The 12975-nt window shown below is 38.3% G+C and overlaps 1 protein-coding gene across 4 annotated transcripts; it reads right to left on the bottom strand.

Annotated features, from left to right (window-relative positions):
- Nucleotides 1–5836: 5836 nt before the first annotated feature.
- Nucleotides 5837–12254, bottom strand: acot20 (acyl-CoA thioesterase 20). 4 transcript variants are annotated; one of them, XM_041806006.1, is made up of 4 exons: nt 12127–12254; nt 9706–10238; nt 9424–9626; nt 5837–6972 (listed from the first exon to the last, which is right to left on the bottom strand). In XM_041806006.1, exons 2-4 carry the CDS (start codon nt 10160–10162, stop codon nt 6382–6384), a joined length of 1251 nt encoding a protein of 416 aa, XP_041661940.1. In that variant the 5' UTR covers nt 10163–10238; nt 12127–12254; the 3' UTR covers nt 5837–6381. The 4 variants fall into 4 exon arrangements, with proteins under 4 accessions (XP_041661940.1, XP_041661939.1, XP_041661942.1 ...); XM_041806005.1 differs by having other exon boundaries at nt 11755–12140; XM_041806008.1 differs by lacking the exon at nt 12127–12254 and adding an exon at nt 11551–11639.
- Between the last annotated feature and the right edge of the window lie 721 nt (nt 12255–12975).

Here is a 12975-nt window from a genome sequence, read left to right as displayed (position 1 = left end):
TGATGAGACCAAAATGGTGCTTTTTGGCCATCAGACAAGACACCAAACACACCAACGCACGGTGGCAGCATCATGCTGCTTCTTAGCCGCCGGCCCTGGAAGGCTTGTAAAAGTAGAGGGTAAAAATGAATGCGGCAAAATACAGAAAAATCCTGGGGGGCAATCTTATTCAGTCTGCAAGAAGACCACGGATTAGGAGAAGATACATTTTCCAGTAAGACAATGGCACGAAGCATACAGTGAAAGCTACAGAAGAAGTAGCTAAGTCTGGAAGGACTTGGGCTAGGAATGGGAGGGTTGCTGGTTCAAGTCTAGGTCAGACCATATCTGGACTTTGGCCTGGTAGATGGAGAGGTGCCAGGTCACTTCCTGAACACTGTCGAAGTGCCCTTGAGCAAGGCACTGAACCCCCAACAGCTCACGGCAGCACTTCAACGAGAGCAGCAAGACCATCACTCTGACATCTCTCCATTAGTGCATGTCCATGGGGATCCAGTTTGTGCATGTGTATTTGCATGTAATTCAGCCTATGCGTGTGTGTAGCATGTATAACAATAAAGAGTAAAGTGTGAATTTCCCTTCAGGGATAAATAAAGTATGACTTGACTTACATAACTTACTTGACATTACATATTTTTATTTAACTGACATTACTTTGTAGAAATCTGTTTTCACCTTGACATGAAAAAGATTTTGTAAAAAAAAAAAAATTGGACAAAAAAGCCAAATGATGTTGGCCATGAATTATAAAAGTAAATGAATGGTAGAACATCCAAGCAGATGAGAGCTTTTCATCAGCACTGTACAGATGAAATCATCAAAGAGGGAAGTCCCATTTATCTATGGGTGGCACCAAAACAGCAGGAACTAAAAGTCCCTCACAGGAGCTTTAAATGGGTCTGATTTATTTAATACTGAGGCAAACTGTCATACTGAGATGTTGGCCCAAAAGATGTTTTTTTAAGGGGTTAGGCTAACGTTTGTGTAAATGGAGTTCACCCTCATAGATAGCCCTGCTGTTGTTGCCCTCAGTCTGTTTCTCACAGCAGCCTGTTACATTCCTCTTAGGTTTGAAGGAAATACCAAAATAGGAGAGGACATACCTCAGCGCAACAAAACAATGTTCTATCATTTACTTTTACAGCTGCACAATTAGGCTGGTAAGTTGATTCATCTTTGTCTGTTTTTCATTAAAAATTCTATTATGCTGTTTCCAGCTTCTAAAATTGGATGGATTCCTTGTTTTTTCACCACCTGTCAGGGCAAATGTAGTCTTCTTTCAGTTGTGTTTGTGTGGAAGCCTGAAGCAGACGTGCCTTTTTTGCTCTACAATAATGTTTGAGCTGTTCTGTGAAGATTTCAACGTATTATACCAAATTTTAGAAGCACAAAACAAACAGAGAAATCATAGCCTCATCTCATTTCTCTCAGGAGAGACTTCGTACAGGTTTAATGATCATTTTTACAAGTTTGAAAATTTGAAATGTCTTTGGCGAATGCAGTTACTTGTGATGTCTTTATGAATTTAGAGGGGCAGTGAGGCCAACAGCATTTTTTCTTAGTCTTTTCATGTCATTCTACCACACTGACAGAGTAATCCACCTGGTCATTGTTTTAATGAGTCTGTAGGGATCTACCTGAATGTAGATTGTTTTCTACAATAGTACTATACTACAGTAGTAGTAGATTGTGCTTGATATGGGGACATTTTTTTAGCCTTTTAAAGGGGTTTGGACCTTGCTGTCAAGGACACCGGTCTACCAAGGGGCTCAAATATGATGCTATTCTATTCTATAACCCAATTTCCCAAAAAACTCTGGACGTTGGAAGATCCTTCTCTTCTTTAATCTGCAGGACACTGCATTTGGGGTTTCCAAAAAATATTTCAACTTTTTAATAAATCTGACCACGAAACAGCAGCTTTTTGCTGCCCATCTTTATGTCTGAGAAACCGTCTCTTGAAAACGTTCCTTTTATGTCCACTAATGATGCTGACCTGTTACTAGTTACCTTCATTAAATACAGCATGCTCTTCCAGCTATTTTCATTACTACTACTTACTTTTCCAGCGTTTTGTGCTGTTCCCTACTTTTTAAGATGTATTGCTGCCATCAAATTAAAATGAGCTAATATTTTTCATGAAATATGAAAATGTCTCAGTTTCAGCATCTGATAGTTGTGTTAAATTGTGATTAGAATATGGGGTTATAAGATCTGAAATTCACTGCATTCTGTTTCTATTAACATTTTCACCCAGTGCCCCAGCGTTTTTGGAATTAGGTTATTCAAGCCTTAATCATCTAAAGCACAGGTGTCAAACTCAGGACCCTGGGACCAAATCTGGTAAAACCGGTCCACAAGATGATCTCATATTTCTGTCACAACTGGCCCATCAGCATGAGGTCTGCAGATTTCCTCATGTATAAAAATGTAAATTTATCCTTGATGATTTAAAATATCCTTGTTAAGTCACAAAATCTGAAAAAGTAAAGAGTAAAAATATTTAGATAAGTCAGAAATGTGGGAAAAGAAATAAATTTGTGTTTAAATTTCACATTTTTAATTTAGCATTTCTCAATTAGGACTCAACCTTAGGATTTTGACTTTTAATTTCATACTTTGAGCATTTCAACCCATAATTTGGACTTCTCATATAATATTTTGAGCTGTAAGGTTCATATTTCTAATTTTTAAGTGGTATTTTGACCTTTTTAACCAACTATTTTGTATTTTACCTCATATTTTCAACTCCATAATTTCATTTCATAATCCCAGTTTGACCTTTCAGACTCACAATTTAAAATTTTGAATCATATTTTGACTTTTAATTTCATGATTATAAATTTTATTTCATATTTTGACGCTTTAAACTCATGATTTTGACTTTCTTTCTAATATATTTGCCTTTAAGTACATTATTTTTCAATTTCAATTTCATGTTGTGAGCTTTTTGAACTAATAAATTTACTTTTCTCAGATTGTGAGCCTTTAAACTTATCTTTTTAACTTTTTAAATGTCGAAATCATTTTTCATCAGTGCAAATTTTTGTTTTCATATTTTATTACTGATGAAATGAGGTTGACAGTTTCTGGTCATATAGGTGACCCTGTTAGGCCCTCAGGTTAGTCCTGAATCCAGAATCCGGCCCCTGCTGTGATTGAGTTTGACACCCCTGCTCTAAAGTATATATCTTGGGGTTCCTTTAGCATGGCCCTGGCCTAATGGCTATGGTACTCATCCTAACGATTTAAGGCAGCAATTAAACTTAAGTTTTTAAGTTGAATCACCTTGTTAATTTTTACAGTGTAGCAATGTTAACAGTTCAATAGAAAAAGAGAAACAAACACAGCTTAGTCAGTATTAATTTCAGGGGTCAATTACCATCCCTGTTCTGTTATCTCTATAAGTATTTGTTTTAACATAGAGCACATTAAGAGGCAGAGAGGATGACATCCCACCTCTATCATGTTTTTATAAGGATCGATGTGTTGAAGAGATTTCATCTTCTTTGCCAAACTCTCTTCTTTTAACCATGCAATGTTTGTAAAATCCCAACGAGAAAAGATTTCATCATCAAAGCAAACTCACATTCCTTAAAAAAAAAAATGACATTGAAATACAAAGTTCTTAACTCTGACACGGGGAGAAACTAACAACAGTAAGATTAAAGTTACTTTAAAGACTAATTTTCTTTTGTTTCAAATTATTTCATCATGAAAGTCTTTCTTACTCTGTTTCTCATTATATTGTGAAAGAACTATCGCTGCAAAAATGTCAGAAAAAGCCAAGAGCATGAGCAGCCACTAGAGGGTGACATTTAAGTTTCAATGTAAAATAATGTATTCTATAGTAAAGCATGTCACTACTGTTGAACTGCATCTTACTGGCTGGTGTAAGACAGGGCTTTATAATTACTGCATTTAGACCCAAATTTGGGTCACAGAGCAGTTTTCAGAGGGTCAGAAATGTGTGCCAAGATAACCAGAGCATGTGTTCTTTTCCTAAGTTCTTGAGTTGTTTATCTCCTTTTCTTGGGAAAACAAAGCTTGCTCTCCTTTTATAATATGTTAATTTCTCAAAATCTCGAGAAAAAAAAGCCCAAATTTACAAGTTATCATGAGAAAAAGGAGTACAATAAAATGTATATAAGCCCTCTTCTGTAATGACCCATTTTATACACATGTACAGTCTTCATACACTACGTCCGTTATTTTCGGATTTTTTTTTTTTTTTTTCGGATTACGGATACGACAACAAACGCATCCGAAAATAACGGACCTAGTGTGTGAAGAAATTTAGGCTCAACATGTTGATACACCTGTAGCTCTGCATCTCTTTTGTCCAGGTCTTGTCACTCCTGGTGATACATCCTAAGACTGTGGTCAGTTTGGGGCCTTCGGACATCCACAGCACAGCTCGAGCAACCTTACCATCAGCCAGATGGTAGCCTAAGCCGTGCCAACTCTTCACATCCTCCCCTTACTCCGCTCTAAATGTGTGAACTTTGTTTTTTCTTTTCAACAGATTATTTTCACATGTACTGGTAATATGCAAGGACATCCAGAGAACAACAGGGTTTATGTCATTCCCTTCCTTACTTGCCATATCAATGCCTTATTTTAGCTTCAATTTTTGGCCCAAACATGCCTAAAAGTTCTACACAACACTGTGTTGTGCCCTTTTGCTTTGTTCAGTCACAGTTTGTTCCATCTAAGGTCCAAACTTCATAAATCATTGTCATTTCCGTTTAATAAAATGAGGCCATTGAACATTTTCTGAAATTCAATCTCTGATTTGTCTCTAAGGGGGTGTTTGTAGCACCCAGGACTGAACCAGTTGAGAACCACTTGTCTAGATAAAACAGCTTCACAGCCTTTTTATAGATCCAGTAATGTTTGATTTTTTTTGTGAAGGAAAAAAGTTTGAAGTATATCTCCAAGGGGATAAAAGTAAAAAAAAAAAAATCTATTTTCTCTTGTGCAATTTGAACAGTTGGCACAACTTGTAACTTTGGAATTTTGTCAGTGCTTCTCTACAGGTAAATCATTTCCCATCATCATGAACACTGGCCTTGACTGAGTCAAATGAGACCTGCAAGTCTTCAAATGTTCTGGGTTTTTTTGTGACCTCCTAGATGAGTCGTTGATGCACACTTGAAGTCATTTTGGAAGGCTGGCCAATCCGGGAAGGTTCCCCACTGTTCCAAGTTTTCTCCATTTGTGACTAATGGCTCTAAACGTAGTTTGCTGGTGTCCCAAAGCATTAAGAATGGCTTTGTGACCTTTTCTGACAGATGTTAATGACTTTGTCTCATCTGTTCTTGAATTTCTTTAGATGGTGGCACGATGTGTTGCTTTTGAGATTTATTAGCCTACTTCACTTTGTCAGGTTATATTTCAGAGATTTCTTGATTCAGCTGGCAGTAACCAGGCTTGGGTGTGGCTGGTGAAATTGAACTCAACTTTCTAATAACTGATTGATACATGATTTAACGGAGCAGTACTTTTTCACGGCATTGTATTCCATCGTGAAAGAGCATGCCTTCTACTTGACAGAATGTAACACAGCGTTCTTCCAGTTACCATCCAAGATTTTTATGAATGGCTCTGTCCCTCCCCAAAACTGTGTATAGAGTGTTGCCCAGATGGATAGGAAATAAGCCCCATACCATGGATATGTGGAAGAGTCTGTCTAGCCGGTCAGGTTAGCCGTATAAACCTGTAAGTTAAGACGAGATATAGAGTTTTAACATCCATACGATGACAGAGTGAATGCATGTACAGGCATGTATGTATGTGTGTGGTGGAGGGTGGAATTAACAGTTTAAACTTCCAGTTTCACTACCTTTATTATATATTCATGCATTTCTTTAAACAATCAGATGAATTGAAAACTTAGTTCATTAGAAAACTGAATATGGTAAAACTCGAACAAAAAAATACAATTTTAGCTGATCTAACCGATTCCTACAACTAAAATAAATGAGTCATTCAGAGAGATTTTATTTTGGCAGGCTGTGAAAGATATCTTGTTTTCCTCACAGTAATAATGGCTGCATTTAATTCAGATCATCACTTTCAAGGTTCTGGTGTTGTTCACGTCGGCCCACTGCCTTGCCTTAGTGTTACTTTTCATTTGAACAGAAGAGTCATTGATAGAATCAATCTACTACTGAAAAGGTACTAAATCTCTGCAAATGCTGCAGTGTTCCGCAATCCAAAGCACACATGAAAGTTAATAGAGGCATCCTGTGTCGATTTAAGATGAGAATACATTAGATATCATTAAAGGTGATGTAATTCATTAGAAACTGAAGGCAGGGTCAAGCAGAGCTGATGGCAGTTCTAGGATGCTTGATACGCTTGATGCCGCACTGCTTGCTAACAAGTGCTCTTGTCGACTAAGTGGCTCTTGAAGAACTCCTGGACTCGCTCCCACAGGTCCAGCTGAGCCTCCGAGTGGGCTTTTGGCTCCCCACCAAACACCACGGGCATTCCTACTGCGCCATGAAACGTTGACGCACAATACGGCATGTGTGGGACTTCCAAAAAGTGACCAGCTTTTGGGTAAGTCACCAGCTCGTAAGACTTTTTCCCGTGCTTCCTCAGCGTTTCCACTGCTTGGTTGGCAAAAAACCCACTGGTCCAGTTGTGGTCGTCTTCAGAAACGGCAAACAGGAACTGGCAGTTGGCACGTTCGATTGGGAACAAAGAGGCTCTGTTCTCCTCCAACAAAGGATCCGGTGTGGCATCACGTATACTCAAAGCCCCAGAGTCTAAGAATTTAACATTTTCAATGACAGGAGGAAGTGGAGGTATAACAAGGCCTTTGTAGTGTACAGGAATTACTGTGTTGGCGTTACAGGCATTGATACAGACTGTCGCAGAGATCCCAGAGAGGAAGGATGACATTGCCAAAGCAATACCGCCACTGTGAGAGATCGATATGATGCCAATTCCAGGCCCTTTGACCTGCAAGAAAAAGCACTTTGCTAAAAATCTTAGTTCTGCTCATACAATATCTAGTACTATATACAAATAATGCAAACAAAACAACTGCGTCTCAGCTCAAGAGGAAACCTCACAAACTGAAGTCTAACTTTTTATAAATCTTTTTTATCTCTGTTGATTCTGTCAACAGAGTTGATAAATGTGATGTAATCTATGAGATACCCTGCATGACAAGACAAAATAGGAGAAACAGGAAGACCTTTTAGCACATGCAAGAAGGAACACCAGAAGGAATGTGAGAAGGGAACATGGTTTGGAAACGGGCCCATGGGACAATGAACCAGGAAGGACGGGCTTATGTTGCCCCACACGTTTGATGTTGTCCTCAAGAAGCTGCCAGACAGCAGAGGATGTGTTTGCCTTGACTTGATTTTATAGGACAACCACACCTGCATGAGATCAGCTGATAGTCACAGCAACATCATGGGACTCATGGGTCCAAACATGTCACGGTAATACAAAACTATACTCTACTGTCAATAAGAAAACAGGAAAAATGATAGTTTGTGAAGACAGTATGAACTTGTTTAAATTATCGGCTGTACATAGCAGACATTTTCTTATCTGCCGATGCCAATACTTAACATTTTGACAGGGATGCACAATATTATCCACATATAAGTATCAGCAGATATTGGCTTAGAAAGTTAATCATCAATATCAACACATACACTCCCCTTTAAAAGTATTGGAACAGTGAGGCAAGGTTCTTTATTTTTGATGTTGACTGAAAAGATGAATTTGAGACAAGAGATCAACATGTCAGCGTTTATCTTCAGGTATTTACAACTGGATCTGATACACAACTTAGAAGATAGCATTATTTGTAATGGAACACCACATTTTTGGGTGAGCAAAAGTACTGGAACAGATAAGACTTAAAACAGATTAAAGAGAACGGGACTTAGGTGTGATGGAAAGAATCGATACAGCGTAGTATCGCAATATTTTGTATAGCGATAGATTGTATCATATCTCCTGCCAAGTATCAATTTTTTTCAAATTAACTGCTAGTATGAACTTAAATCTATGATACTAGATAAATAGCATCAGTTGCTTTTCTGTCCAGTTGATGGTGCTGTTGCGCCCTCTGTCCAGTGAGGTCGGCAGAGGTGGTCATACAGCAGGAGAAAGTTAGTACAACCAATATGGCAGCACCAGGGAGAAGAGGCACGAACAACATGGACATGACACATGGGGATTGCAAGGAGTGCCACATGAAAGTAAAAGACTGCGGTGATACGATAAAAATAAAGGCAAGGCTAATGTGAAATCGGCTAGACAGTTGAAAAAATGGTTTAGAATGCAATATATGGTATCGCAATACTCTGTGTATTGCAAAATGTTTAAAATTGCAATAATATCAGATTGTGGCATAAGTATAGTTATAATATCGTATTGTATATTTAGTTGCCTTTGCTTGCAATAACTGTATCAAGCCTGTGACCTACTGACATCAACAAATGTTTGCATTTTTCTTTAGCAGACAACATGCACACCTGTCAGCCCCATGAAAAATGGGCGGATTCAAAGTAAAGGTGCTATCTTCTAAGTTGTGTATCAGATCCAGATGTAAATACCTGGACATAAAAGCTGAAATGTTGATCTCTTGTCTCATGATCATCTTTTGATGTCAAACCCAAATGTTTTCAGTCTACAGCAGAAATAAAGGAAACGGCCTCACTCTTCCATTACTTTTGGAGGGGAGTGTATGAACATTTGTCAAAATATTAATAACCAACATACTGGCTGTAAATACAGGTCATATGAATGAATACGTTTTGTGGAGTTTTAGGAAGGACCAACAGACCTGTCTCAGCTGAAGTCCCTCTTTGTTCAGCCTTATTCCTTAAACTTTAAAGTTTGGTTAAACAGACTTTAGTTTTAGGTCTGAACTATATTTATATGTCAGTATTGATATAAGTATCAGACTAAATGAATTTGTAAATATCAAATATCAGGAAAAAAAAACAATACAATGCATCCCTACCTTTTAAGCTATTATCTACTGATAGCCTATGATGCCCATGATATCATGCTGCCCTGTCATTATCATGTGATGAATTATCAGAATAAGAAGCAGGATTTAAGAGAGGTTGGACCTTCAGTGTTCAAACACCTGCAGAAATACCCACCCTTCAACAGATGAATTAATCTACTTATTTTTTTCTAATCTACAACTATCCTGATAGACACTGCATATTTGCAGTGAATGTCTACAACTAAACATTATCACAGATACAGATAGTGACCAGTAGATGGCAACAATGACAGAAAAAAATCTGGGCCTAAAGCTGTACTTGCCTTCTAACCATTATATCAGAAATTAATAATCCAGTTATTCCAGTATTTACAGAAGTAAAGGAGGAGGAGAATAGTATTAAACATCCTTTCTTAATATTAAACACTAACCTCTGGTTGTCTTCTTAGAATAGTCACAGCTTCTTCAAAGTACTCCAGATCCAACTTGTCAACTTTTTTTGGTAGATCCTTGTAGCCTAAATAGGCCAGTGCAAGAACAGCGTAGCCTCTGCTTGCCAGAATGCTCGCTCTGGGCTCAGAAAGACCTCCACCATATGTGTACAAATCTACTATTCCTGGAAATGGACCCTTTCCTGTGGGACAAAAAGAGAGATGTTGATAAAAATGGCGACCTCTCCTCAGTTTGTATGCCGACTCTTGGATGTAGATTACCTGGTGGTATGAAGAGCACTCCTCGTATTTTTCCCTCTTCCACAGGTATCCTTTTCATCCCTTCTGTCATGTATTCTCTCTCATTGGTTTCAGACGCTAAAATCTCACCTGTGTCCCTGCTCAGTGCTTCTATCTGTACCTGTGTCGGGGTGAGCACGTTCTTCTTCAGGAGTTTATTGTGTGGAGTCTCTGGTGCCAGGGACCAAAACAACCCCATGGGCTCTACTCCAGTGTAACTCCCTCCCAGTGAAGGTGCACGGGAAACATCCACCAGGCCAGTTTCATCTGCTTTGTACAGTGCTGAAGCCTTAAAAGTTACCCCTCTGTCATCCACCAGTTTGGATCTCAATTCAACTGGTTTATGAGGAGCGAGTCCTTCAACTTTGACGTGTACTAGTTTATCAAAGAAGCAGCGAACGCTGGGGAGGATTTTCAGGCGGATCTGCGAGGAAGCCATTTTAGCTTTTCAGGATGGGAACACTGATACATCAGAACCACGTCCTTGTTTCACTCAAGCTGCTATGCCATGAAATCTGTTGTGGCAAAAGAGAATTCAATCAATGTCAGAGTTTTAACAAAAAGAGCAAAAATAAGGTGTTGACAAAATGTTTCCAACAATACTGTCTGTTATTTTATTGATCTGAAAAAACAGTACCAAAACTTAAAAAAAATTTAACAATCTGGCATGACAACCTGAGTCTCACGGTTCAATACATGGAAGCTCTCAGTGAACATGCATCCATGTATTTTATTTTACTGTGTCATCCTGTGATTAAAGTACATTTCTGTTTGTTGTTTTTTTTTCTTTAACTCAAAAAAAAAAAAAAAACCTCATTACCACAGGAAATCCTGCAATGCAATCTCATAGAGTTGCAACAGTATTTATTCATCCCAACCGTCAAAGTTCAGATGTCACCATTCGGTGCATGCAGTCACATGACAAATACATCTAAATGGAAAAAAGGAAAGCACACACAGCCTCCTAATGCAAGATATCCTATATTTCCAAATTCATCTTAGCCAATTCTGTTTTTGAAATAAAATCACCTTTTTTCAAATTTAAAAACACCAAGTGTCTGTTTTCCAAAGTTAAGGTTGGTCAAGCAGAGTTGAGAGTGGAGAGAGGAAGTAAACAGACTGGTAGTTGTTTTACATTTGGGGCTATATTCAAAATGTTCAGGCCTCAAGATGGACCCCACTGAGTATGTGGGTAGCTAGGCAGCCATCTTGGATTAGACCTCTGAATTTTTTCTCTGCTTAATGAAATGCTGCTTGGTCTGTAATGTTTGCAAAGTGGCTATTCATGTTTATAAACAAAGATGTGTTTTTTTTTAATCCAAACCTGGAAAAACATTGTACAGACAAAATATGGCACTTCCTTTTTGAGATATGCAGCATCTTTGATGAACGGTCTGTAAGAGATGTTTGCTCTCTCTGCAGCTACACCCCTCTCGAATAACCCCTGGCCTGATGCACTCTTTATAAATCAATAAGTCTGGCTTTTTCTGTTGCAACTAACTCATAATCTCAAATTTAGAAGTGCTATTAATTTCTGTTGCTTTTTAATTTGCTCTTTTCTTTGTTCAATGTTGTGTATACTACAGACGGTAGTTTTAAACAGCACATGATGTAACATACTGAAACAGTCATTACTTACCCCAAAACTGAGGTATGAACCAAACCATGACCTCTGTGAGGAGGTAGATAGGTTGAGATCCTAAAACAACCAAAACTGACTTGCTAGCATGGTAAATTTGATTAAAACAAAATGTATGGATGGCATGTCCCTTTAGGGCTTCCATACATGAGAAGTAAAACGTGCATATAGAATTTCTCAGGGCAAACCTTGTGATGCAAAATGAACCCCCGCGAGGTCTTGCAAGCCCTTTCTTGTCGATAGCTGAATACCAAAATTCACCCAGTTACAAGGTGGCCTCATAGCAGCTTACCTCGTTCAATATGTTGGACATTTTATACATAAAATCAACAATGCAAAATACAAAATGAACATGTTTAAGGCGCTGAGCTCTGTTATTATCTTGAGCTTACGTTTAGAAATGCTGTGGAGGTCTGCAGCTGATGAAGAGGAGGGCATTTAGGGACACAGCAATGTCTGACTAACTGGGTGAAAGGTCGGCCACGCAGCTTCATAATCTCCAAACAGAAGTAGACCAACGGTGAACATTTGGCAACCGTATTAAAGATGCCCATAAATCTTTATTATTAAAGTCCTTAAGGAGAGAGGTTATCAAACGAGCTTGCCAGTGAGAACGACTTTGTGTGAATTAGCGTGTTCGATGTTTGTCTTTTAACCGCCTCTGCTTTAAAAAAATACAACTATCTAAAAAAACAATTTAACTCATAGCTGACAGAATATCGTACAATTAATACCACCCAGTTGGAAAGTGACAAAGGGAATACCTGGACAACTACGAGCGACGATTCATAGCCGTATTTTAAAGGTGAGACAACCATGACAATAACACAACCATCGTTTTGAAACTTCCTTGTTGGGCGCAACCACTTGTCTAGAATATGGGGGGAGTCTGTTTTAGTTTCGACATCTGTTGTGTTCATTTCCTCATAAGTGTGCCTTGTGTTACGCCGAACGCATTGGTATTTGTGTGATTTATATTGAGACTTGAACTGAAAATCTATATTTATGGCAGCTTTTTGTGAAGGGAAGCAGGAAATGACCCCTGTGGAATAATACTGTCCCTACTTTTAGTGGCTCGTTAGGGGCCTGAGTTGAAGAACAAGTGACATCCACATGGTTTAAGGCGTTAGCTGCATTCCCTTGTTTGAAGTTATTATAAATCGAATTAGTATTATTTTTTGAGTCTCTTAACCCTTAACCAACAATAAGTCAGTGTCAAACAATTCAGTTTACTCAGGACTTGTTTCTGAATGAGTCTGTCATCGTGACTTACTGTTTAAATCTATTATCACTTAGGCAGATGGCTGTTCAACATGAGTATAGTTCTGTTTGAGGACTTCAGCACTGGTGAAAGACTGTTTTTCCTTTCCACTGTAACTTTATTAATTGTTGCTTAATGCTGTGCTTATGGTGGATTGTTGTAGGGCAAGCGTCATCAATTCCATTTTCACAAGGGCCAGCTTTCCTTCCTGACTGATGCTGTGAAGGCCAGATATTGAAATAAACAGAAATAATATAAATATTTTCGTCTAATTTACATATCCTTGTAAAAATATTCTCCAAAATTAATGGAAATTTTTAAGCCTTTAAAAAGTGAGATCAGTCCCTATCAC

Source organism: Cheilinus undulatus, linkage group 14 (genome assembly GCF_018320785.1).
Source record: "Cheilinus undulatus linkage group 14, ASM1832078v1, whole genome shotgun sequence".
Taxonomy (NCBI): Eukaryota; Metazoa; Chordata; class Actinopteri; order Labriformes; family Labridae; genus Cheilinus; species Cheilinus undulatus.
This window is presented reverse-complemented; position numbering and strand designations above follow the sequence as displayed.